Source organism: Corvus cornix, chromosome 4A (genome assembly GCF_000738735.6).
Source record: "Corvus cornix cornix isolate S_Up_H32 chromosome 4A, ASM73873v5, whole genome shotgun sequence".
Lineage (NCBI taxonomy): Eukaryota > Metazoa > Chordata > Aves > Passeriformes > Corvidae > Corvus > Corvus cornix.
The window spans coordinates 10,252,709-10,276,336 of record NC_047058.1 but is presented as its reverse complement, the minus strand read 5'-3'; the positions used below and the strand labels follow the sequence as shown (position 1 = coordinate 10,276,336).

The window sequence follows — 23,628 nt, the reverse complement described above, 5'->3', positions numbered from 1 at the left end:
CACATGCATTTTTTGTGCTCCATTCATAAACAGAGAACAATCTCATTAATCATCAGCAACAGCATGAGACTGTGGTCTGCAGGGATATGAGTGATGCTGATAGAGAACTGGGACTCTTCCCACATCCTCACTTGACAGAGAAGAGCTAAATGCCTCATAAAGCCAGACCAGCAGCCCTTTGGTTCTAGGATCAAGAGATCCTAGAAGCCCTTATCAGAACCCTGGCGTGTCATGAGACAGTGGCAGTGTGGGGCAGCACTTGACTTTCTCTAGAGCACACACACCTGAAGAACCACAGCTTAGTTAACCTCGCTCTACATGCATAGAAGGTTTTACTTAATGTCCTACATCCCAAAGCTGTGTGCACAACTTTAAGAACATGCTTTGGTGTTCTGATGAACGAAGATTGAAGCATGTGCTCAAGACACTGAATCAGAGCTGAGGGTCAAATTACCATGGTGCTCACTCTGGTGGGAGGTTCTCCTTCCATGAGGCATTACAGTCTAGCTGTATTAGGGGTTGTCAGATGATTTAGTCTGATTTACACCATTACACTTCCACACTTCCTTGGTGTCTTCTCTACTGACACTTACTAAAATCTCTCCTAGCAGTAAAACACCTGCAAATCCATGACTTCAAAGTACAGCCCTTCTTTTCCCTGCTCTCTCTCTCTCTCTCTTTTACTAGGAGAGTTAAAAGAAAATGAGAAGACTCCTGTAACTTCCATTCCTATGAGTTAGAAACTCTTTTATTGACAAACATCATCCAGGCCAGAGAATCCTCCTATGATCTTACCATATTTGTGGTCTTATCAGCATGAATATAAATGGATGTAGAACCACAGATATTTAAAAAAAAAATCTGGATTACATTATTGCCATTACAGCTCCTCCCTATTGGAAACATGGTTAGCAAATACTAGGTTTGTTCTGAAAATATTCTGACACTTTATTAGAAGTATTAAGAAAATTCTTCTCTCTGGCTTTTTACAAGAATCACTAAATCTGCTAACAACTTGCTTATGTACACCAATAAATTTCAAGCATCCTGCGAAACTACTGAGTAAACTTAGAAGGGAGAGGAAAAATGAAGCAGGGGGAAATCCAAAACAACAATGTTGCTGCAACACTATCCAAGCCTTTTCTGGTTTTGGGAAAGAAACCACTAATCTTTATGGCAAAAAGTAGGTATGAATTTCTAAAGAGCAATGCACTGTGGATCCTTCCCTCAGTAAGACACTTTAACCCTCAATCAGTCTTTGACATACCACTAGGAATTATCCCATTTAAGGGATATTTTCTCAGCCAAGGAACAAGTAGATGAGTCTCACCACTGTCTGAAACACAAACCTGCAACACCCAAATCAGTACAGAGTTGGGAAAAACAGTCTCAAAAGCACAGTGTGTATCTTTAGGACAATAGTTCTGATATTTAATCTACTAAACAGCTAAACTGCAGCACTTTGGATGACAGACAGCAATACATTTCTCTGCCTTAAGGCAATTTCCCACAGGGCTGTGGGAAATTCCCTCAAGCTCTGCAGTGAGCTGCAAGATGAGCTCTTTTCAGAAGACCATCATCACCCTGAAGGCCTGTCCCCACTGCTGCTTATCCCTTGTTTGCAGCACCACCTGTTCTGGGAGGTCAACCACAGAACAAAAGTGTTTTAAGGATAGGAAGAATCTTAGTGAGAGATGAAACTGGAGAGAGTCACTGCCCATGGATGACACGACCAGGCTCGGGAGGCAGGGCTGCCCTTATTCATAGCAGGCACAGACACAATGATGGGAGGAACCATTTCATGAACTCAATGAACTCGATTAATTTTTCAGCTGCCTTTCAAAAAAGCTTTTAAAAAGTCAGCTTGCTATGTACAACAGAATAGGAACTGATATGTGACTACAGGTAGAGATTTTAAATAATGTCGTACTTTAATTTAAATGTACCCATGTCCTACCAAATAAAAACTTATTAAATTTTTGCTTTACTAATTTCCTATAAAGTAACTCACAATATCTTCCAGGTTTTACAGATTAATGATTCTGAATTTTAACTTGAAAATTGCACTGCCAATTTCAGAGTAAATTTAAAATATTTTTCTCTTGTTAGAACCTGTGTAATAGTCAAGAGAAGCCTTCACATCATTCAGCAAAAAGCAGCTCATCACAAAGTTAGGTTCCAAACCAGAAAACCTCTCTTTCTCTGCATCACACACAAATGCATCTCCGGTAATTCTATACTGCCCAAGCAGCAGACAACAGAAAGGGCTATGTTAATGTGCCCTTGTATTTGATTAAACTGATACACTGTAGGAGCTGATGTTGGGCTACTGCTACTGAATTTTCCTAGTCTGATTCTCAAACCAACTCTCTGACAGAGTCAAGCTTTTTAAAACGTCCCATCAACAGACTATTTTTGGACTACTTGAAAATTTTGTAGGCCTTGAATAGATTTATTTGTTGAACTCAGGCAGTAAAGCTTTTCAGATAGATTAATGGACTAAGTGAAGTGTCTCTCCAGACTATACTAGGAGGTTTAAGAGACCTCATTTTCTAAGAAATGTCATCTACAGGCAGAGACAACTTCTTTGTACTGTGATTTTCTCCACGTATTTTCCATTTGCACGAGCCAGTCCAAGCCCTCCTTCCCACTGGCAATGTTATCAGTGAGACAATACCTTTCTATAACAAAAATAGCACAGAAACTTGCATAAGAAAAATGAATTTGATAACAATAGAATGACTTTCTCATAATAATTTAATAAGTTGAAGACATGAAGATTTAAATCCTCCAGAAGAGCTGCATAAAAGGGATTGATGAATTCATCAGCTATTCCAAGCTTCCCAAAGAAGCCCAGATAATATTTCTTACCTCCTGTTCTACAGATACCACCTATAAAAGAAAAGCAGGCATTCAAGTCCCTCTATTATACTATTCTTTGCCTCTGGGACTAAACTCACTGTTGAATCTGCTGTAAATAAATGTGACACACTTAAAAATATTCTGATTTTAATCTTTCTCATTAGAATAATACACTTGTAACGCCCTTTCTGGTTAGGAGCATGGTTCTGAACCCTGAAGTTACTGTATGGACATATAGCAAGCTAGTGACCTTTATAGTTTTCCATTAAGCCAAGAAAAGTCTGCAAAAACATGCCAGAAATGCAAACACAGGCAATCACTAGTTTTAATTAAGCACTGCCAGTATATTCCAGTATTTCAAAAAGTCCTGAGACCTACAGAAACCATATCAAACAAACCAAATTATGAACTCCATGGATTGAAAAATCATGGACTGCTCAAGATTTTTTATGGATCTAGCAGTATACTTTTACATACAGTTCTGTCTCTTTTCTTGTTATTGTATAAATAAAAAGAAGACGAAGTGATGGGACTAACAAACACAGGAATGTAATCCTATAACAAGTCAGCAATTGCTGCCACTTAAAAAAATGAGAGAAAAAAGAAAAGAAGAAATGTTTTTTCCCCTCTGGTTGACTGTCATGTTGGTGCTATGAGTACGGACAGCAGGAAATAATTTTACACATAGTATATAGAATTCATAAATTAACCCTGTCTCTTTAAGTACAGAACCTCTGGGATTTTATTGTTTTAATCTATGTTTGATAGTAATATATCATTCCATCAAAATTACTGGGTTATACAAGGATTCACTGGTAGCCAGCTGATAGGAGCCTCCCTTTCACTCCAGAGGAATAAAAAAAAAAAACTACACTGACTCTTTCCTCTTACTTTGTAGAGGGACAATAGGAACAGAGAGATTGACAGTAACAAGAAAATTCAGTAGCCATGAATATATGGCTAAACATTAGTTCCAAAACAAGCAAGTATGATTTAATTTCTGTTCTTTAGAAAAAACTTCCCCTTCCATAAAATCTACCTATGATACAGCAATTGAAAGTCTTTCTAAACAGCACCAGCAAACACACAAAGGTTGCTCCCTAGAAGTGAGTATTTTCAAGCCATTTCACATCTTACAAAGAAGTGCAATTTAACTCTTGGCTCCAGATCCTTTTCCAAATTGCAGCTTCCCTCCACTTACTTGGTCATATTCTTCCTCTCTCCCAGCACCCAAACCCGTTCTTGAATAAAACATATCCTGCTATCACACAATTAACGTGAAGAAAAACATAAGATGGAGAGTATTGCTGCAAATAAAGAAAACCATGGAAATGTCACAATAAAAATATTTTCTTTTACCAAAAGGATGGTTCAAACAAATGTAAATAAATTCAGTATCTAGTATTTTCATGACTTCACCTAAGCAGAATAAATGTGCTGGGTCAAGCCAATAAGTGAAACTAATCATGCTCTACAGAGCTGTAGCCTTCTGACAAGCCACATTCTGAAGTCTCTTTCTAAAACTGTTGAATCTACAGAGTCCACTCAAACTTCCCAAATGAGGGAGAGAATCCAAAGCACAGTCAGCTAATTTGAGTCAACAATGTGGGAAATGCAGGATAATTAAATTCTTCTCCTAAAAGATTTATTTCTGAATATCAGTTTTGGGAGACCAGGGGGGAGCAAATGAGAAATTAATCTCACTCTGGAAAACTTAACACATCTTTGTGAGACTCTCCTCAGGAATGGAGCAATAATATGGTGTTGCTTATTAAGAAACAGTACTGATCACAGTAGTATTACACAAATACGTTGCTGTACACATAATTTTAAAATTTGTGTCCTTGATATAAGCAGATATTGTCCGCACAAGCAGAAGATGTACATTTAGTCCATGGCACAGTTACAGTGAAAAAGAATAAAACCAAGTTTCAATCAAAAGAAAAATACAAATAATACCCAAGAGTTCTTAAAAATAAGAACTGTCAAACACAAGGGGAAGGGTTCCTCCTCTAAAACAGCATAATGAGAGTTTTTGTGTTTAAAAACGTAATTGGTGCCCAAGATTAGAAAAAGCTACCTGAATGGATGAGTCTGGAAGGATGGCTCAGGCGAAGCACTTGGGCTTGTGATTAACCAGACCTGAAAAATAACCAGTTATTTAAGCTAAGAAAGCCTACACATTCTCATTCTCCTGAAAGACAGCACAACTCACCCAACTGACATCTAACAGAGATTACAGATTGCCTCTTGCAATGGATATTGCTGCTCATAAAGAACAAAGCTGGGGCCTGAATTAGAATATCCACACAGCATTTTATACAGCTGAGCAGACTGTTGAAAGGCAAGTTTGGACATTAGGGTGTCCAGTTTCAGCACCCAAGTTCTCCAACAAGGTGTTAATGCCCCTATGGACAAGAGCACAGAACAATGAAGAATATTAAATAAGGTGTTTTAGCTACAAGCGCTACACAAGCAACCCTCAAATGACATTATCACCCTTTCTTATTTCTTCCTCTGCCATTCTTTTCTCAAGAACCCAGATAACCATCACAGGTAATCTTTATTACCACAATTGATCTGGTATCTTTAAAAGACAAGCAGGACAGAAGCAGTCATATTGCAGCTCCACAGAAGAACGAGACAATTCTGCTTAGGGAAGGACACCTTTCCTTAGGATTCACAGGAAATTTTCCTCTTTACGCTAAAGTGAACTGTAGAAACCGTTTTCCATAATTAAAAAAAGAAAAAGAAAAAAAAGACAGATTCATCACTGTACATTTCTTCACCCTCAAGCTGTCCTTTCTGCTGAGGAAGCCAGATAGGCTAAGGTATCTAGCAAAAATACCTGCTTATCACGTCCCAAGTTGGCTTTCGTGAGTAACTTGACACTGCAGCTGAATAGTCAAACTCACATCCGTGCTTTAATTAGAGGTAAGGGGAGCACCTACTGTTTGCATTTACAGTCTGTCTGGTTTGTGAGCAGCAGGAGCAAGCTCAGCCATCACAACTGCTCAGCTTGTGCTGCTCTGATGCATCGTTTCAGCAGGGGAACAATTAAGCAGACCCATTCACAGCTGAAGAGACCACTAAATTTTACCGAGTGCAGTCACTAGTGTTTTATCCTTGCTGCTGTATCTTGTCAGCCACTGCACCACGCAAATTATCAACAGAATCCATCTCTCTGCTGACAGCATGGGCGTGGGGGTGTCTATTCTCCCATGAACACATAGGATATTTATTCCGCTAACTCATCCACTTATATAGAGATTGAGCATATCCCATCTCATAAGAGGAGATTAAATTTTTGGAGAAAGAATTTAAGAATAAAACATCATCAATTAAAGTGGTGGTATTAGAACAGCTTCATTGCAGAGACCGAGAGAAAGGAAAAGCTAGCAGAAGGAAGCAGACAGATAAAAAGTGGCTTGCTAGGATCTGAAAAACCAATGACAAGAGACACTCAAATGAAGCTTTTTCTTGGTTACAAATCTTATAGGTTAAGAAAAAAATCTCAGACTATAGAGGAAAAGAAAGAAAAAACAAGAGAAAAAATTATTTTCCTATTCAGGAAATTGAAAGTTCATGCTGTAAAAAACCTGGAATTATGGTAAAAAGTATTCCACTTGAAAGCTATCACAAGTAATGCAAGCTGAGGAAGAATATGCCCCTTTGGCAACTGAAAACACACAAATTCATAGCAAATCTGTAAATATTTTTTATACACTGTACTGCCAAAAAGAACTGCTAAATATCATTTTAAGAACCATAGTGACATAGATCTGCTTCCATGAGACCATGCTAAGTCAATCTACTCCAGCTAGAGTGATCTGGGCTTAGGTATTTAATGAAACTTTACATGCAATTATTTAATAAATTAGCTATAATTGCAAACACATTTTAAAACACACCCTAGCATTCTACAGTTACTTCTGTCACCACTGTGTACTACTGAAGTTATGTTCAGTGTACCAATTAGTACAGGTAAATACAGGGAAAGTCTGCTCTCAGGACAGCTGCTGGAGGCAGTGGTGTTATTTCAAATATAAACAAGTAAGCATGAGTAAAACTAAAATAAAAATGCTCCAAGAACTTTAATCTATTTTCAAGCACTCATGACTACAGAGCAAGACAATGGAAATTTCAAGCACAGTACTTAAAAATCTACCTAATCTTTATTTAATGATCATACTTTTCAAAATATGAATCCTTCAAATATACAGCAATGTATCAATGAAAGAACACATTCTCTAAAATGTGAGAGGGGCTTTTATTTCAACTTTTGGGATTCTAACTCATTTGACTTTGAAGAACAGATTGTTCCACAGCCAAAAGGCCATCTGCTGACCTTGTCTCCAGTGAATCCCACAGCAAAAGACATTGTGATGGAACAAGCCAGGCAACTGAGATACACACCATTAAGTAAACGACAGAATGAAGAATAGAAAACTTTTGAGGGTAACTGTAGACAAACACAATCACTGCATTAACGCATTTTTTTTTAAAATAAGAAAATGAGAAAGATGAAGGTATTTGCTCTGAAGCCAGAAGATTACTACTGTATGCACTGCAAACAAGGCTTGTCTCAAGGTTTTCTTTGATTTTAAAACAAAACTGTAGTAATAGAGCACACTTAAATAGTATCTTTTCTATCTGCAACCTCCAAGAAGTCCTTTTACTCTTTTAGTAAAACAAAATGTTCTTCACCTCCACACCAGAAGATTGTTTAAACCAGTTAGTACTCATTGGAGTTTTGTTGTGTTACCTCATTTCAACATAAACTTGTTAACTGGTTGTTTCTAACAAAGGTACTTAAATATTTTCAGAGTCTGATGCTCCATTCTGTATTCCTTCAAGTAACTTTTAATACTTTTAAATTAGGGTAAGAAAAGTCAACACAGACACTGCCTGCAAGGACACATAATTCAGTGTACCATTTCATAACCCAGCTGTCAACAGAGACAACATTTTTATAATCCATGTATTGTATGCGTGCCAGTATGAGATGAATAGTCTTGTAACTATAATCAATACCGTTCATTCAAACAACTGGCAGCAGCATTTCAGACAACTGGCAATTTCATCAGTTTCACTGGGCTGCCCAAAAATAAACAGCTTGAGAAGGACGAATGATCTCTGTGGTTATCTATAAATAATACTAATCTCAGTCATTTGTTTCAGACTGGCAACAGCATCATCACTAGGAGCTGCAGAAGTCTCGTATCAGTGCAGAAGGCATGGCAGCCTTCAAGAAACTAAAGAAATGCTGATGAATTTTACTGTTGGGTTTTCATTCACACAGTTACTGTATTTACATACAGGCTCCACTGAAAGCTCCAGGATCCCTCCAGTGCTTCAGCAGTTCCAGCTTTGCCGGAAACTCACATGATCTCAAGGACTGGTAAACATCTCAAAAGTCAAACTGGATTCACAGAAAGCTCCAGTGATCTGAGCAAACCCAGCCTGGGTAGTGACTTACACTAACGTCACTTAAAAGGAAACGTGAGCAAGGGGGTTTTAACTACTTCAGTGTGAAACTTGCCCGCTCTCAAAAGAGTTTTTGAGAGCAAAACAAACCAAACAGCTCCATGCAAGTGCGACTAACGCCAAGGCTGATGGGTGCGAGGTGAACTCAGGCAGACGGGGAACAGAAGGTGCCATTCACAGGCCTATTCATTGTCTCTGGGAACTGAAATAGCTCTCTCTTTTTTTAAATTATGCTCTATCTGCTCCTATCTATCAAAGCAAAGCAAGAACAGAGAACAGAGAAAAAGGAATAAAGACAACTGATTAAAGGGAAAAACCACATCCCTGCAGAGTACAGATCCCAAAGAAAGCTTCCAAAGCCCTGAAGTGAAAATGATCCAGTTGCTGTGGTTGTAGTGACTCTCTCCCTGGCACTGTGACTGTCTCTTCTGGGGCTGTGGGCAAGCGCTGCAACACCACTGCTGCCTAGCATGTGACCCTGTGCATCGCTGGGTCACCAGCCCTGGGCTGAGGCACGTATCCTGCAGGAAAATCTCCTAACCACCAGGAATTCTTACTAGGCTTTCTACCTTATTTCACTGTTAAGAATTACAAGATGCCCGGTGTGTGCTCTAGTGAAAACAGCAGAAAGATCAGCTCTCCCAAGGACCTAGAGGTTGGCACTCCTTGGCTTCCAGGCAGGATTTGTGGTGCCATGAGCCACCACTGCAGAGAGCTCAATATACCACTGGACTGCAGCAATTCTTTTCTGCAGATATCATGAACAGGAGCCAAGGCCATCACCTCAGCTCCTTCACACAGTGTGTAATGCTCCAAAGGAACTCCATCAGGTGAGCTCTGCAGCCCTCTGAATGCAGTCTGAGGGAAGCAACAGCACATCTGTGCGCACCCAGGTAAACAAACCGCTTCTGCACCAAGCTTCAAAAGTCACATTGTTCCATCTACACTCACAATCACTTTTCAGTCTTAAAGCCTGTTGCTTAGAAAATTTATATTCTGGCAATCAAAATAATCTTCATCTTGTAGCATTATCCAATTTACAAGCTTATTGCTGGTTTAATGACAATGAGCACACCCAGCCACACTAAGCCAGCACTGCAGTGGGATGTTTCCAGCATAACCACGAAAAGCAAAAAGATTAATGGCACCAACTTCTCTGGAAAGAGAACATTCACTTACCAGTGGACAAACAGGGGAACCTCAAAACCCAGTTAGTGCCTCTACACCTCCGAGAAATAAGGCAGGCTGTTGCTGTTTTAAAATGAAAGCCTTGATTTTATTGTTAAAGTAAAATTTTCTGCAGGACATTCATGAAGAAAAGACAGCTTTTAAGAATGGGTGAATTTATCAAGCTGCAGATCTTTATTGCTTTGATCATCAATATTCTAAAGTTACTACTTTTTATTCTATATTGCCAAAAAATCTCTACACACTTTAACTGTAATCATCACAGCACAACATGATACACTTCTTCCGGAGATTTAAAGTTGGACTCAGTCACAAAAACACATCTGAACTAGGTAGGAGGATGGCTAAACTGGTAAAATAGTCTCTCAGTTTCAGGTAAATGATTAAGTGGCAGCATTCACTGTTATTAACCTGAAGTTCATAATGAGAGCTTAAATGAACAGTTCTAAGTGGACACAGGCCTTTGTAAGGGACCTGCACTCCTGCAGTTGGCACTAATTGACCCTTTTGCTGGCAGGCTCAGTGGAAAAGGCAGGCAGCAGCAGGAACTGCAGGCCCTTCTCTGTCATGCAGAACAAAGTCACAGTCCTGATTATCCAGGAGGTTTGATCTTAATGCTCTACACTTCTACAGCTTCTTTCATCCAGGAAAGAGGCAGACAGGATAGCAGGGGATACTGTCAAACTGCTTTTGCCCTTCTCATACCCATTTTGCAGAACGTCTCCTGCCTTTGGAGTTTTCAGATACTTTTTGCAAGTGTACTGCACACACATTCAGTTACAGAGCTGAATTTCTGAGAAACTGAAATTATTCATATCTCATACATAGCTTCACCCAGGCTTCTGAAAACACAATTAATTTTGATTTTAATCTCCTTATAAAGAATGTTGCTATAAACTGAAATCAACCCAGCATATACAAGAAGTATGCTGGGCTGGTATAATCAGTTTTAGAAACAACATACTAGAAAGTAGGATTTTGTCCATCAAGATGCCATTTTAAAATTCATGTGGAGATCCTGACTAAGGCAGACTATCCCAGAGCAGCAGATTCTGGAATCAATTAACAAAACAATTCTTATTAACACAGAGAATCTCCAGACAGCACCAAGGAAGCACAGAATCTTTGCAGAAAAGCCCACAAGGAAAATAAACTTTAATATCAAATTGTATCCTCCAGCACATGCAGAGATTGCCTCAAATCTCAAATGCATCTTATGTGAAACAGGGGCTAGCACTGCAAAACACAGTAAGAATTTAAGACAGGAAGTGCAGATAATTTATCTAAATAAAGCTTCCAGGAGAATAACTGATTTATGTTGATGCTGATCCAAGATGGAACCTGACCAGGATGCAGGAGTTAGCAGCATCACTACCCACAATAGGTTCTGAAAAACAACAGGGTGTTTTTACAAATGAAAACAAATTAAAATATTAGCTTTATGCTTCTGTCAAAAGACCCTGTTCCACCAGAGATCTGTTCTTGAATTATCTCTAGAACGACTCAGAAAAAGGTGCCGTGTTTTTCAGTCAAGACTATTACTATTCATGCAAGCACCTAAGAGACACAATGAGTTAAATTTCACAGATGAGTCTACAGTCTTTAATGTCACACAGCCTCTATTCATAAAAGAATTGCAAAGTACATAAACTGATGCAGAGAAAAGTAGTGAAAGCTTCAGAGCTACAAAAAATATATGTAGTGGGGAAAGGGGAAAAAAAAAGAAATCTGAAAGTAGACATGGTATAAGTGACTTCTGCTAAAAGCAGGGTCAGCACTTTTCGCTGGAGACTATTTGATTTACACTATTTTGTTTCAATTGAAAAACAAAATCTTTCCTTGGCAGATTCTGCTCTACACAGTCTATTACAGATACTTCTGAGATACCCAGCATCATTTATAAAGGGACACTTATTACTGCTGAACGTGATCATTTTGCTAAATTTCCCGAAGTTCCAGAAGGAAATACATGCAATGCAACACAGGGGTGTATTCAGTTAGTTGCTGAAGTCAAGAGTCTGCACAGTCCTGGAGGAAAGGTGCACTACTGATTAAGATGTTCACTCTCCTCTGAAGAAACCATTGGCTGTCCTGGACCCACATTCCCTACTTAAAGCCAGGAACACCCCAGGGGGGACCACTCTGCTTTTGGCCTTTACTGACTTCACAGAGCTATTCCAAATCTACCCTGCTGTAAATCACATAAGAGGAAGACCCCATTATATATCTTGACTGCTCCTATTTATTCTAAGAATGGGATACAGAGGCTTTTTTTTTCTTTTTTTGAGGGTAGAACAATGAAGCACTAAAACATTAGGTCCCAGTGGTGATTGCTGATATGCATAACTAAGTATCACCACTTGCAACTTCTTTTTGAGTGATACAGAACAAAGTAACTGTCAGCAAAGCACATCTGATGCGTATGAACACACATCTCTGAAACAGGACACTGCAGTTGTAGAAACCTTCACGACATTTACTACCCTCTGCATGTAGTAAAGCTACACTGATCCATGCTTTAAAGCAGCTTCTGCACCTGGAGTGCCAAACTGGAGTAGTGGAAAATTTCAGGAGGGTTAACTGGTCACATTTTAATCAATTTTGGGCTTTTCGTACTGCCTCTCCAGGTAATAAAGTAAATTGCCTGTAGATGGTGTGGAAAGACATGCTATACATACTTTGACTGAGAAAAGTCATCTATCCATAAAATCCATCACAGGCAGTTTGAACTATATACCCAGAAAAAAAGCAGACAGCTTCTTCCAAATCACACACAATTTTATATTTGCATCCGTCATCTATATGTCATTATAAAAACCGGACAGAACAGGTGCTTTTACACCAAAAAAGGCAGATGCCTGCAGAAACATCTTGCTAACTTGGATAAGCTTCACCAAATTGTTTCAACCAGGAAAAAAAATGCACAAAACAGAAATCATCACTTCCAAAACAAAACATTTGGCTTCAACTGAAGCCGAGTAATTTTTTTTTAAATCTGAAACTATTTAAAAAAGCTTTTATTTTTAATTCTCTTATTTTCTGGTTGATACCAATTTAAATCTTTAAAACCTTTTTGGAATTACATCTGAAATGAAAGATTAGCAAGTCACATAGCTTCCATCACTTCCCACCATGATATTCTGGGATATACAATTAGTTTCTGGGATGCATAGAACAGTGGGATAATGGTTCTACAGAGGAACTAGGTCTGAGCTGGCCAAGGCATTCAATATAAATATATAAAAAACTATCATTAGTCATGAGAATCACTCTGCTGACATGGTTGAAATAGGAAAGAAATAGGATTAGCTGGCACAGTATGATCATGTACCTTTTTTCTCTTTAGCACTATTTTCTATTCATCAAGAAGTCATAAGCAAATAGGCACAAAAGCAATGTTTTAAAAAAGAAATTCAGAGTTGGATAGTAGGTATTGTGCAGAATGTTTGCTCATTCAGCATTTCCTTATGTCCAAGTGCTTTTCACATATTCCACAACAGTAGTGAAGCCACTCTGGAGATGCTACTTGACCACTGCACAAACACTTCAGAGAAAGATGGGTGAGTACATTAAACTTGCTAGACAATTTAGAATCCCCTGAACAGTTTTGATTCAATGCAAGGTTAAACTTGGGGTCAGTCCTTTGCAAATCAATAGACACTAATTAGTTCTCATCTAACTGCTGGGAAAAAAAGAATGCATGTGAACTTGAGTTTTCTGACCAGCAGACTTCATTGAATTCAAACTTGGTGACACAAGTGGTAAAGTCTAAGAAGACAAAACCTCTGTAGCTGGTAAAAATCAGTGTCTCACCATGTTCTCCTGCAGGAAGACTACAAAAAGTTCATCACGTGAAAAAATTTACCCATTACTATTTCTCCCCAAGCCATCTTCCCCCTGCAGCTCCCTCACAGAAGAAAAACACAAATGACAATGACAACCACCAAAAAGTTTTAGGTAATTTAGCATGAACAGCAGGGTACATAGACAAATCAAGATGTGTGTCATGATGGAGCAACCCTGTGATCCACAAGACCTGATCATGTTCACTAAGCAGGCTGCAGCACTTATCTTGGACTAAGATCTCTGAAATGGAAATGAGACAAAGAAATCACGGGAGGCAGCAACCCCTGAAATGCACTATTGCACATCTCTTGGAAAAGCTGGCAGCTGTGAGATACTGATTACAGCACATTTTACACACCTCACTGGGAGAAATCAACAGACAGCAGCACTCCTAGTAAAGACAGGTCTTTCTGCCATCACTCAAATAAACAGTCTGAGTGTGGGGTCAGGTAGGCAAGAATTGGGCAGATGCTGTGCTGCAGCAGGATGGACCATACCTATTATAAAAACCCAAAGGGCATAGGAGACAAAAAAATTTCCAATATTAGATTTCTTTTCTCTCCAACAGCTTTGCCTACTTCAGGTAAAGACCTGAAAATTCCTCCTTTGCCAAGTGATAGACTGGCTTGCTGTACCGCTGCGACACGTTCTCCCAGGTCCATCAGTGGCAACGAACATCTTACAGCAAGGACAGCAAATTTGTAATTGCCAATTTCAGTTCATCTTTCAATAGGATCAAAAGTAGGCTGGATTTTGGTGGGGATTTTTTTCTTTTTTTTTCTTTTTTTTTTTTTCATTTTGTTGGTTGTTTTTTGGTTTTGGGTTTGGTTTTTTTAGGAAGTGGAAAAAGTGATCAATGAATCGAAGATGATGCTGTTAGCCTAAGCTCTCCAAGTTTTTCACTGAGAACAGCCTTGCAGTACCTGTGAGATAGAGGTAAATTTTACTGTCCTTGTATAAGAGATAGCAAAACTGTGCTACCAAAAGGACAAATCAACTTACTCTAAATCATGCTATGAGTCACCAGAGGATTCCACCATTTCCCAAGCTCAGTCTCTTTACCAGACAGGCCAGGCCCAAATGCTTGTTTGCATGTGACAAAACTACCCATGGTGAAGTCAGCAAGCACCATTACACACATCAGCCCAGGAGAAAGACATGTGAAAATAATGAAGTATACACAAAATGAAGTGAGTATGCACAAACTATACACCATCAGAGACTAGCTACCTCTTATGTAGATAACCACATATAATTTTAAAGACAGTCCCTTTACTAAAAGACTCTCTAGCCAGTGAAGTCCCCATGCAGCCCTGCATCTTTTTTTAAATTCTTGACCAGAATTTCAAACATTACATTTGAATAAACTCTAGCACATAGCAGCCCAACACAAGGGCAGGACCAAGCATCCACAGCCAATCACTTAAGTTAAAAGTGGTCTGAAAACAAACATGTAAGTTGCACTTGAAACAAACCAAGCAAATAAACTTTCAGTGTATCTGAAACATCCAAACAGTCTGGCAAAATAATTACATACAAGTGACCAGATAGGTTGCTCCATTCCAGCAGAAGAGTGCTCACCTGGGCTATTATCCATTCCTGGAGAGCAATTCACCCTTTCTACAAGTGCCTGGGCAAGTTATCCACAGCACTGTGTCTCTGCAGATTGATCCTCACTCATAAGGGCTTCTGTGCCTCCTGTGTAGTGTTTGTGTAGGGATTGCATATTGCCACTTGCTATTTTAAAAACAGTTAAGATGATAAAACAGATCCAGCACCTCAGACACAATGGCAAGGATATGCAGGAATGACTGCTCAGTGGATTCACTGATGTAACTCGTTCCTACGTTCACTCTTTCTCTTTACACAGAAACCCTATCACCTGTTTCTCTCTTGCTCTGTGCATATACAATAGTTTCACCACTAATAGTTACATCTTTGTAAGATCAGCTGGAAGGGCACTCACTGCCTCTGAATACTTCACACATTTCTGTGCACCAATAAATGAACTCTGCATTCTGTATGTGGTGATATAGAAATATCTCCAAACTTCCCAGTAGAGTCAGGCTAGAGTGTGTACTGTGAGGCTGTGTGGTAGTTATTAGTGTCCAGCTGCAATGATTACAATCAGCAGAACAGAGTGTCTACTCTGGAGCCTCCATCAGATGGATGACTGCACATGAAAACTCAAAAATTACTTCAAATTTGAAGTTTCAAAGGCATCTGATATTCTGAAGATCAACAATAATATAAAGTGAGTGATACAACAGAGTGAAGCCTCTGGCTCTGACAGGAAATGTAACGCATACATATTTAGAACGAAAGAATCGCCGTGGATGAAATTTGGAAATTGCTTCACTGCAGTGATCATCACAGTTTCACAAGAAGAGGTTTAATCTAGATCAATAATTTCTAAATTTTTGTTTTTACATCACCACATTGTTCCAGTGGAAATAAATGCCTTCATATAGCAAACCTCCTGACAATAGGTACAGAGTTTTTAGGCTGCCTTATGAGCTTCCCTAGAAAGGGAGTCATGGCCTTCCAGTGATCTCTGCTCTCCAGAAGCACAGAAGGTACTGCTCTCAGTACTGCTCAGGCTGTAACTTAAATGCCCAATACCAATTCGTGTAACACCTTTCTCACAATAAATGAACACAGGTTTTCATTTATATAGGTTGGCTTGGTTTGAAGAACTTTGAAACCAAACTGTTGCTGCTTTAAAAATAACATATTCTAAAACATTTTAAGGATGCCGAACTAAATCCAAATTAGCATTCTAAAATTGGTGATGACAAAATATGTACTTTAAGTGGAAAATGTTAAATTGATGGTTTGTGACAATAAACACTGAAAATACATCAGCTCTCTCATTTCACACCTTCTTGCATAACAGTCCTACACTGGCAGTAGGATGGCCTCCCACCTCCCAGACACTGAACACAGTGAACCCAGAGGAAAGAAACCTGCTGTTTTCGGCAGCTCTTGGACAAGCTCCCGAACCAGCCTTCAACAAAACTATGGGGCTTTTTTGTTGTTGTTAAAAGCTTCTGTCACAGGCTAGTTTCCCACCATGGCATCTCCATTTCCTCCCAGAGATAAACTACCTCTGTTACACATTTCATGGGAAGGTGTAGTTAATCAGCAGCTCTCCAACCCATCCTAATAGCCCCATAGGTCCTCCAGGCCCACTGCTATATAGGAAAAGTGAACAATTTCATGTCTGCATCTGCACAAAATCTTTCCAAAACTAAACAAGTAAATGGCACTCTCTACCATGCTTTACTCTTTATTCATTCAGTGAACTCAGAGTTTCTCAAAAAAGTGTCCATCCACGCAAGATATTTTTTCCATCTCTACTGTGTGAGCTAAATGGAACCCTAACATCTAAACAGTACATCAGTGTTATGTATGCAGCAGAGGAGAGAAAGGAGAGTAAGCTTATTTTAAAATTAATTTAAGAAATAATAAAACATAGTTTGAAAGTGGTATGGTTCCTTCTGCTAACACTGAGATTACATTGAGTTTAATGACAAATCATCTGCTCTACCATGAAGTGGAAACAAACTTTAGTTGGAACACACCTTTCACATTTCAACCTAGACCAAATAATGCAAAAGCTTTGACCCCTAAACTGAAGCCAGCTGCTTTTCTTGGTCATACAGCAGTAACACATGATACTTGAGCACATTCTGCAGCATAAAAGGCATTTTCAGTGGTCTGTAATGAATAGAGTTGTGTAGAAAGCACATTTCCAGGTGTTTTACCACAGAACACTGGAGGAACCAAAGTGTATTCCACATTGGGAGAGTTTAGGCATCTCCCCTGTGCTTGCTGCTCCCACAAAACCACCAGTACATGGTCCAAAGTTGGCAAGACTTTCAGTAACACATGCTTATGCTTTTGGCAGAAGGCAGCTGACCACTTGCAGCATCAATGTCCTTTGCCAGCTGGCCAAAGAGTGCACAGATGCAAGGGAAGCAAATTATCTGCCCACTGGCAAAAAGAAATGCTGAACAGCACCTAAAGAAAATGCGCGCGTGTGCACGTGTGCACGAGTGCGAGTGAGGGGGTGTGTGAGCATACACACCCCCACACCTGTGCCTCAGGAAAGGGAGTAACACAGTTCAACTGGAAAAACTGTCTGCTACTAGTCCTGAGGTATCATTTTCTGCAACAATGAACAGGCACTTTTTCCATTAAAATCTCCCAAGCTGAATGTTTAAGATTAAACACAAGGACTGCAAGGATGCTAAAGTAAATTTTTATAAGTAAATCTGAAATCAGACCCCTTCAAGAAAGTGCCCATACAACCACTTACAGGATTTTAGCAGCCGAAGGTTAGCACGTCTGCATCTTCCCTCTTTTTTTTTTTGTCTCTTGAAAAATGAGTGCTCATGAAAAAAAAAAACCCACTCCCCATCAATATTTGGTAAAATAAAAAAAGCCTTCTGGATTCAAAAGACACATAAGAAAAAAACTCAGAAAAATTAATGGGACAAGAATTTGCAGCTCATAGATTAGGTTTAACGGAGAGATGGAATCTGTCTGTAGATTAATTAGATTCTACAATCACAGCCCCTTTTCATCCACATACATCCCACCACTATCATTACATGATCAACAGATTTTAATGAAAACTATGCTTTTCATTAAAAAATGCTTTCATTTGAGAAATTTAAGGGAGACTATACATAAAGTTTAGTTTACTTTTCTAAATATTTCTTGAAAATTGTACATAAGGCAAGGGCATATTTGTTGGCTGTAAAGGTGTACAACAGCAATTTTTTGCAATGACAGTGCAGAGAGGGAATATGAGATCTGTGTGCTAATGAGCTGACACTGCAGAGGCTGGAGCAGTGTTAGTATAGTGCACTACAAGTGCACAGCAGAACGACAGACGTGGGTTATTTCTAGGGAATGTGATCTACAGAACTATACACACAATTCAACATTAACACTAACATCTTTCATCAGAGATGATGAGAAATGCATGGAACATATTGCTTCAGTGAAAAAATTATATATTTGGGTTGTTACATTCATATTATTCTGAAAAAGCTAGCTCACTCCCTAAATGAGCATTTTTAAAGAAAATATAATATGATTTTGATTTTATACATTCATAGGTCATGTTAGTTTGCTTTCTGTTTCTCCTGATAGCAAAAAGCTGCATATTTCAAGAGACATAATAATTTCCCTAGAGCCAACAGATAAACTTCAATTCACCTTTAAATACACTGGAATTTTCATCTGTGTTTGCATTTGTTCTCTGTTAAGATATCATACAGCTAAATAAATAAGTGGGCAGATAAATACAGAGTGGATAAATACAGTATGAATATGTGTAAATTAAATATACAGAGAGAGGCTTGGTGCTAGCAGTGAAGCAGGGAATACATGTACATAAATCAGTTTATGCATCATTTAACTGAAAAAGGAATGAGAGGGAGGGGCTTAGGGCAGGAATTTTCTTTTGCTTCTAAACAAGTTTGTTCCCATGCTGGGATATTGCCAAATCTGCCGTACCAGAGGTGGGCTATTTTTCTCAGGCTCATGAGAATACTTCAGAAGAGGTTTTTTTCTCCTTTGGAATGCACCAGATTGCATCAAGCGGGATGTGGTGCTGTACAGTAAGAACGTAAGCCTTTCTGAGCAGAGGCCCCCTCAATCCCTGCACACACAAACACTTACTACAGTCGCTATCACACAAATCAATGCAAAGGAGAATGAAAAGTATTATTTTATGGATACTGACTAGTACAGGCACTAGGCTCAGGCTACACATGCTCCTTTCTTCAATTTCCCCTCAGCTCCTGTACCTATCCCACCACAAAGTCAGCCCCAGCCTTCCTCCCCAGTGAAGGCAGGCAGAGTCACTGCAGGTTTCTCTCCTATGGAACCCTGCCAATTGCAAATATTGATCAAATGGCTGAGTGACAGCACTGGAGACTTGCTTATCTCCAAGTGAGGTAAAAATGTTGTGGAAAGAATTCCTTCATGGATATAGCACCACACTGAAATTATTTGCCACTCCACTAGGAAGCGAGGATGTGGTTAAAGGCTGGAATTTTGGTATGGTAGTGTGAGGAGCTATTAATTCATCCTAATGCATTGATACACATAAGTGTTCGGCTTTCAAAGATAATTGGCACCAGATTCAAAAGAACAACTGTTCTAATGGGTTTTTTTTGTATTTTGAGCTACTGAAGCCTATGACGGGTGACTTGGACTCACCATATTCTTTTCTTATCAACAGTACTATAAGATGGTTGACACAGTATAGACAAGGTCACCTTTTCATTTTCTTTTGTCTGTTTCTTTTTTCACATCTTCTGCTTTTAAATAGGTTACTGTAGGTACATACTCTTTGGTCTACAGTTTCTCCAGATATTTAAGTTTTCCCAATTTTACTATATTGGTAATACGGGTGTTGGAACATGCAGCCCTATATTACAGAAAACCATCTCACTTTACTAAAATTGCCACAGCTTTTAATAAGCATTGACAAAAGTCATTAGATGTCAGAAGATGAATAGCACACTGACTAAATATACTGACTGCCCCTAAACAAGTCTGTGGGTCATTTGACTTGGTGGGAGACGTGCTGGTAACAACTTTTAAAAAACAATTAATAATTAATCACCCAAGCAGTTCAATGTATTCAGTTTAAATCCATATAATTGATATTTAGGAAGCTGTGTTTGAGATACAGCCTCTTGAAGGGATTACACTGATTAAGGATTAATAGTCTGATGTTGGTTGTAAGAGCTGTTGAGGCTGGATAGGATTAACAACATAAGATGCAAAGTAGAAACACGCTTTTATCTACCATTTTTTTCCACTTTACCAAATATTTTTATTGTATATTACATAATTAACCCCCCTGCAAAAGTTTTAAAGGTCCTACTTCAAAGCCCTTTGGAACGTGTAACACTGCACTACCAAGAAGCAGTCACATGGGGGATATGTTAGAATATCAATCCAAAATTTGTCCAAATATTTCCTTATTGTTTATTTTTTAACCATCAACTTTCTCAGAATACACAGTGGGACAGGAATGTAAGAACTATCCTATCTCCTGCAAATGAAAAAATAAATAAGTTATTCAAAACACAGAACTCTTTTAAAGCAAACAATACTAGTTTTCTGTACTCCAGTACTTCATTATTTTAGTGCAATGCTTCCTCTTTGATCATTTTATACTGTGAGTATAAACCTGCAAACTGAGAGGAAACCTTTTCATAATACAAAGCTGGTACATTGCATTCAGTGGTCCTTTAGATCATGTACAGACATATATCTCCACATTGCAAAGTGCATCAGCTACCTTGGAAGAGGACTCCTTTCATTTTCAAAGGTTTACAATAAAACTTGTGTAGGACCGAATTTGGATACATCAGTAAAACAAATATCCAGGAACTACTACTGGTAAAGGAATGCTTTTTAAAATGCAGAACACGCACAAGTCTTTCTGAAAGACATTTTGCGTTTTAACACCACATTAGCAATATTCAAAGTCCTATTTTGCATCTTCTGTTAATAAAAGCTCAAATTACACGTGTGCACTGCTTGTGCAGAGCTATTTCTTGTAATGTGATGCCAAACATTCTGATTCCATTTTCTCTCCCCTCAGCAATAACGGTATGTGTCAGTTTACAGTCTCCCCAGCTTTTCACAGGACTCTCACTCTAAGAAAACAACTCAGTATTTCAAGGCAGATGAGGCAAGCAAGCCCCTCTAGCCTTCTCCCCTCAAGGTCACTTCTAAACAGTTGTTTCAGGTTTTTCCCTACATAGTATTATTTGAAATTATGCCTTTTCACATGGCTAGGTTGTAGCCTCAACAGAAAAGGGATCTTACTTCAGCAGCAATTCACTGATTGCAGCTACACAACACTGCTGTATCAACAACATGGTTGTTTTCCTGAAAAACAAAACTAAGGGGATGAAGTGGGAGAGAACTTTTCCTGAGTTCCATATAATACTGCAAACCTATTAAACTGCCAGTCACTTCACACATTTGTTGCACTACGACCAAGAACTCTAGCTACCAGGAAGGAACTGAATGCAAGGATAGATAACAAATAAATATATTTTTTAAAACCAGGTATTTACTTACAAGCATTTGTCACTGAAAAACTGTTGGAAGAGTCCAAGTGATCTACGTGATAGTTCAAATGGAAGGGCTTTTCTGTTGTATTTTGGTTTGTGTTGTATAACTGCACAGCAAATCGAAATGCACTGTGCTCCTGAACAGTGTTCCTCATGAAAAGTCCACCTAGGACAGGGAAAAAAAAAAAAAAAAAAAAAAAAAGGAAAAAAGGGAAAGGTATTTCAGACTTAATTCTGAGGAGAAACAATGGCAATAAGTTACATTTGCATGCTGCACACTGCAGGAGAGAATGAACAGGAGCAGGCTGAACCTGAGCACGTAACTCTGACAGAGCACCTACATGAAATACATATTCCAAGTCCAAAGTTAGGCTTTTAAAGCCACACACCACATGCAGGTGCCCCCTGAGCAATGAGAGTCGCTTGGAGCTGCAGGTGCACCTTGAAAACCAGGCCACTTTACACGGATGCCCACACAGATTTAAAAGTCTAACTTGGGGAACCGTGACTCCTAAATCCTGTCCAGACTACCGAAATATCGCCACTGTAGTTATGTGCGGGGACACGGCGGCGTCCGGCGCGGCAAACGTGCGGTTTCACCGTCTGGTGGAGCGATAGCGCGGCCGAGGGAAAGGATGCTCCGAGGGACGGCAGGGAACAGCCCCCGCTTCACTCGCTGCCCTGAACCTCACGGCTCGCTCGGCCCCGGCTTTCGGGCACGTCGCTACAGACTCACGCCGCGACTCTCTCACATTATGTGCTCCACAGGATGCACTGCTCCAGGGCACGGTTCCGCAGAGCGCGGACCCGATCCCCGCCGCTCGAAGCGGTGCGGGCAGCCAGGCGCCGCTCGCAGCCGCCCGCCGGCGCAGCGCGGGCACCGCCGCTGCCTCTCGCCTCCAACAAGGGGAAGGAAGCAGAGCAGGGCTGGCTCCTTCCCCGCGGCGCCCGGGCTCGCCCCCTGCTCCCCTCCATACAACTTCCCCCCGCTGGCGGGGGAGGCGCGGGTCGCGGTGCCGCGGCGGGCGCTTACCTATACTGATGGTGTTGGGGAACCCCGCCAGAGCCTCCCCCAGCAGCCCCGCCAGCAGCAGCAGGAGGGTCCGGGGCGCGCTCTGCCCCATTCTCTTCAGCCCCTGCGGTTCAGCCCCTAAACCGAAACTGGCGGCACAGGCATGGGCGCAACTGGAGACTCGAAGCGGTGTCAACGGTGGTGGCGATGCTGGCGGAGGTGGTGGGGAGGATGGTCTCCCTCCTTTCTTCCTTTTTTTTTTTTTTTTCCTTTCCTTCCCCAAATCCCTCTGCTCTCGTCTTCACCCCAGCCTGGCAGGGCTCATTGGCTGCGAGATTGCCTTTCTCCCCCGTCTCCAGCAGCCCCCCCCAGCGCAGGGACTTCCCCCAAAGATGGTGGGTAGCGGAGCCGCCGAGGCTGCTCCGCCCGGGCCGGGAGGGGGTTATCGATCAAACTTGGCGTGAGACGGGCTGGCAGCCGCTCCGCTCCGCTCGGCCCGCCCGCTCAGCCCCGGCGGCTCCGGCCGCGGCTCAGTGCTCGGGGCTGCGGTCGACGGGAGCGCACCGGCCTCACGTGGGGCGGCCCCCGGGCTGCAGCTGCCCCTTTAAAGCTGCATCGGCTCGGTGTGTGTGTGTGCGCGTGTGTGTGTGTGAGAGTGCGGTGCGTGCGCCTGTGGGCGGGCGGGGGAGGGAGCGGGGAAAGGAAGGAGGGGCGGGGAGCCGAGCCGAGCCGAGCCGGGGCCGGCAGAGGAGGCCGGGGGTGATGGGGAGGCGGTCGGGTCTTGCCTGTGCCCGTGACTGTGACCGTGCGCGGTGGGCGGTGCGGGCGCCCCAGGACTGAGGGCCGGGAGGCAACACAGGCGGCTCGGGGCCGGGGGTGAGAGGCCCGGTGAGGGCCGGGGCAGGCGGCTACCGCTGGGCCCCGCCTTAGGGGAAAGGGCTGGGGAGAGACGTGAGTGCTGGGGCTGCCCAGGGAGGGCTGGAAAGGGCCACAGCAAGGGATGCCGAGGGACCGTGCGCTCTCCCTAAGGGGCTGCCGGCCCTGCGCCCGAGTTCTCCCCATCCTTCCTCCAGTGCCAGCGCCTCAGCAGGCAAGCATCATCCACCCACAGTGCCGTGA

At 41.0% G+C, this 23,628-nt stretch overlaps 1 protein-coding gene across 7 annotated transcripts in view; it reads right to left on the bottom strand.

Annotated features, from left to right (window-relative positions):
- The window catches only part of GRIA3 (glutamate ionotropic receptor AMPA type subunit 3), a 149,629-nt gene extending 126,471 nt beyond the window's left edge, over window positions 1-23,158 (bottom strand). For 3 of the 7 annotated variants that reach the window (XR_005604668.1, XM_039571838.1, XM_039571839.1), the window contains exons 1-2: window positions 22,531-23,155; window positions 21,505-21,663 (exon numbers count right to left, since the gene is read on the bottom strand). Coding sequence is in view for 6 of the 7 variants with exons in the window: in XM_039571838.1 (XP_039427772.1) it covers window positions 21,505-21,663; window positions 22,531-22,621 (250 nt within the window). In the remaining variant the exon portion in view is untranslated. Of the gene's footprint in view, window positions 1-21,504; window positions 21,664-22,530 lie in introns of all 7 variants that reach the window. The other 4 variants (XM_039571840.1, XM_039571837.1, XM_039571836.1 and 1 more) reach the window with 4 other exon arrangements.
- Between the last annotated feature and the right edge of the window lie 470 nt (window positions 23,159-23,628).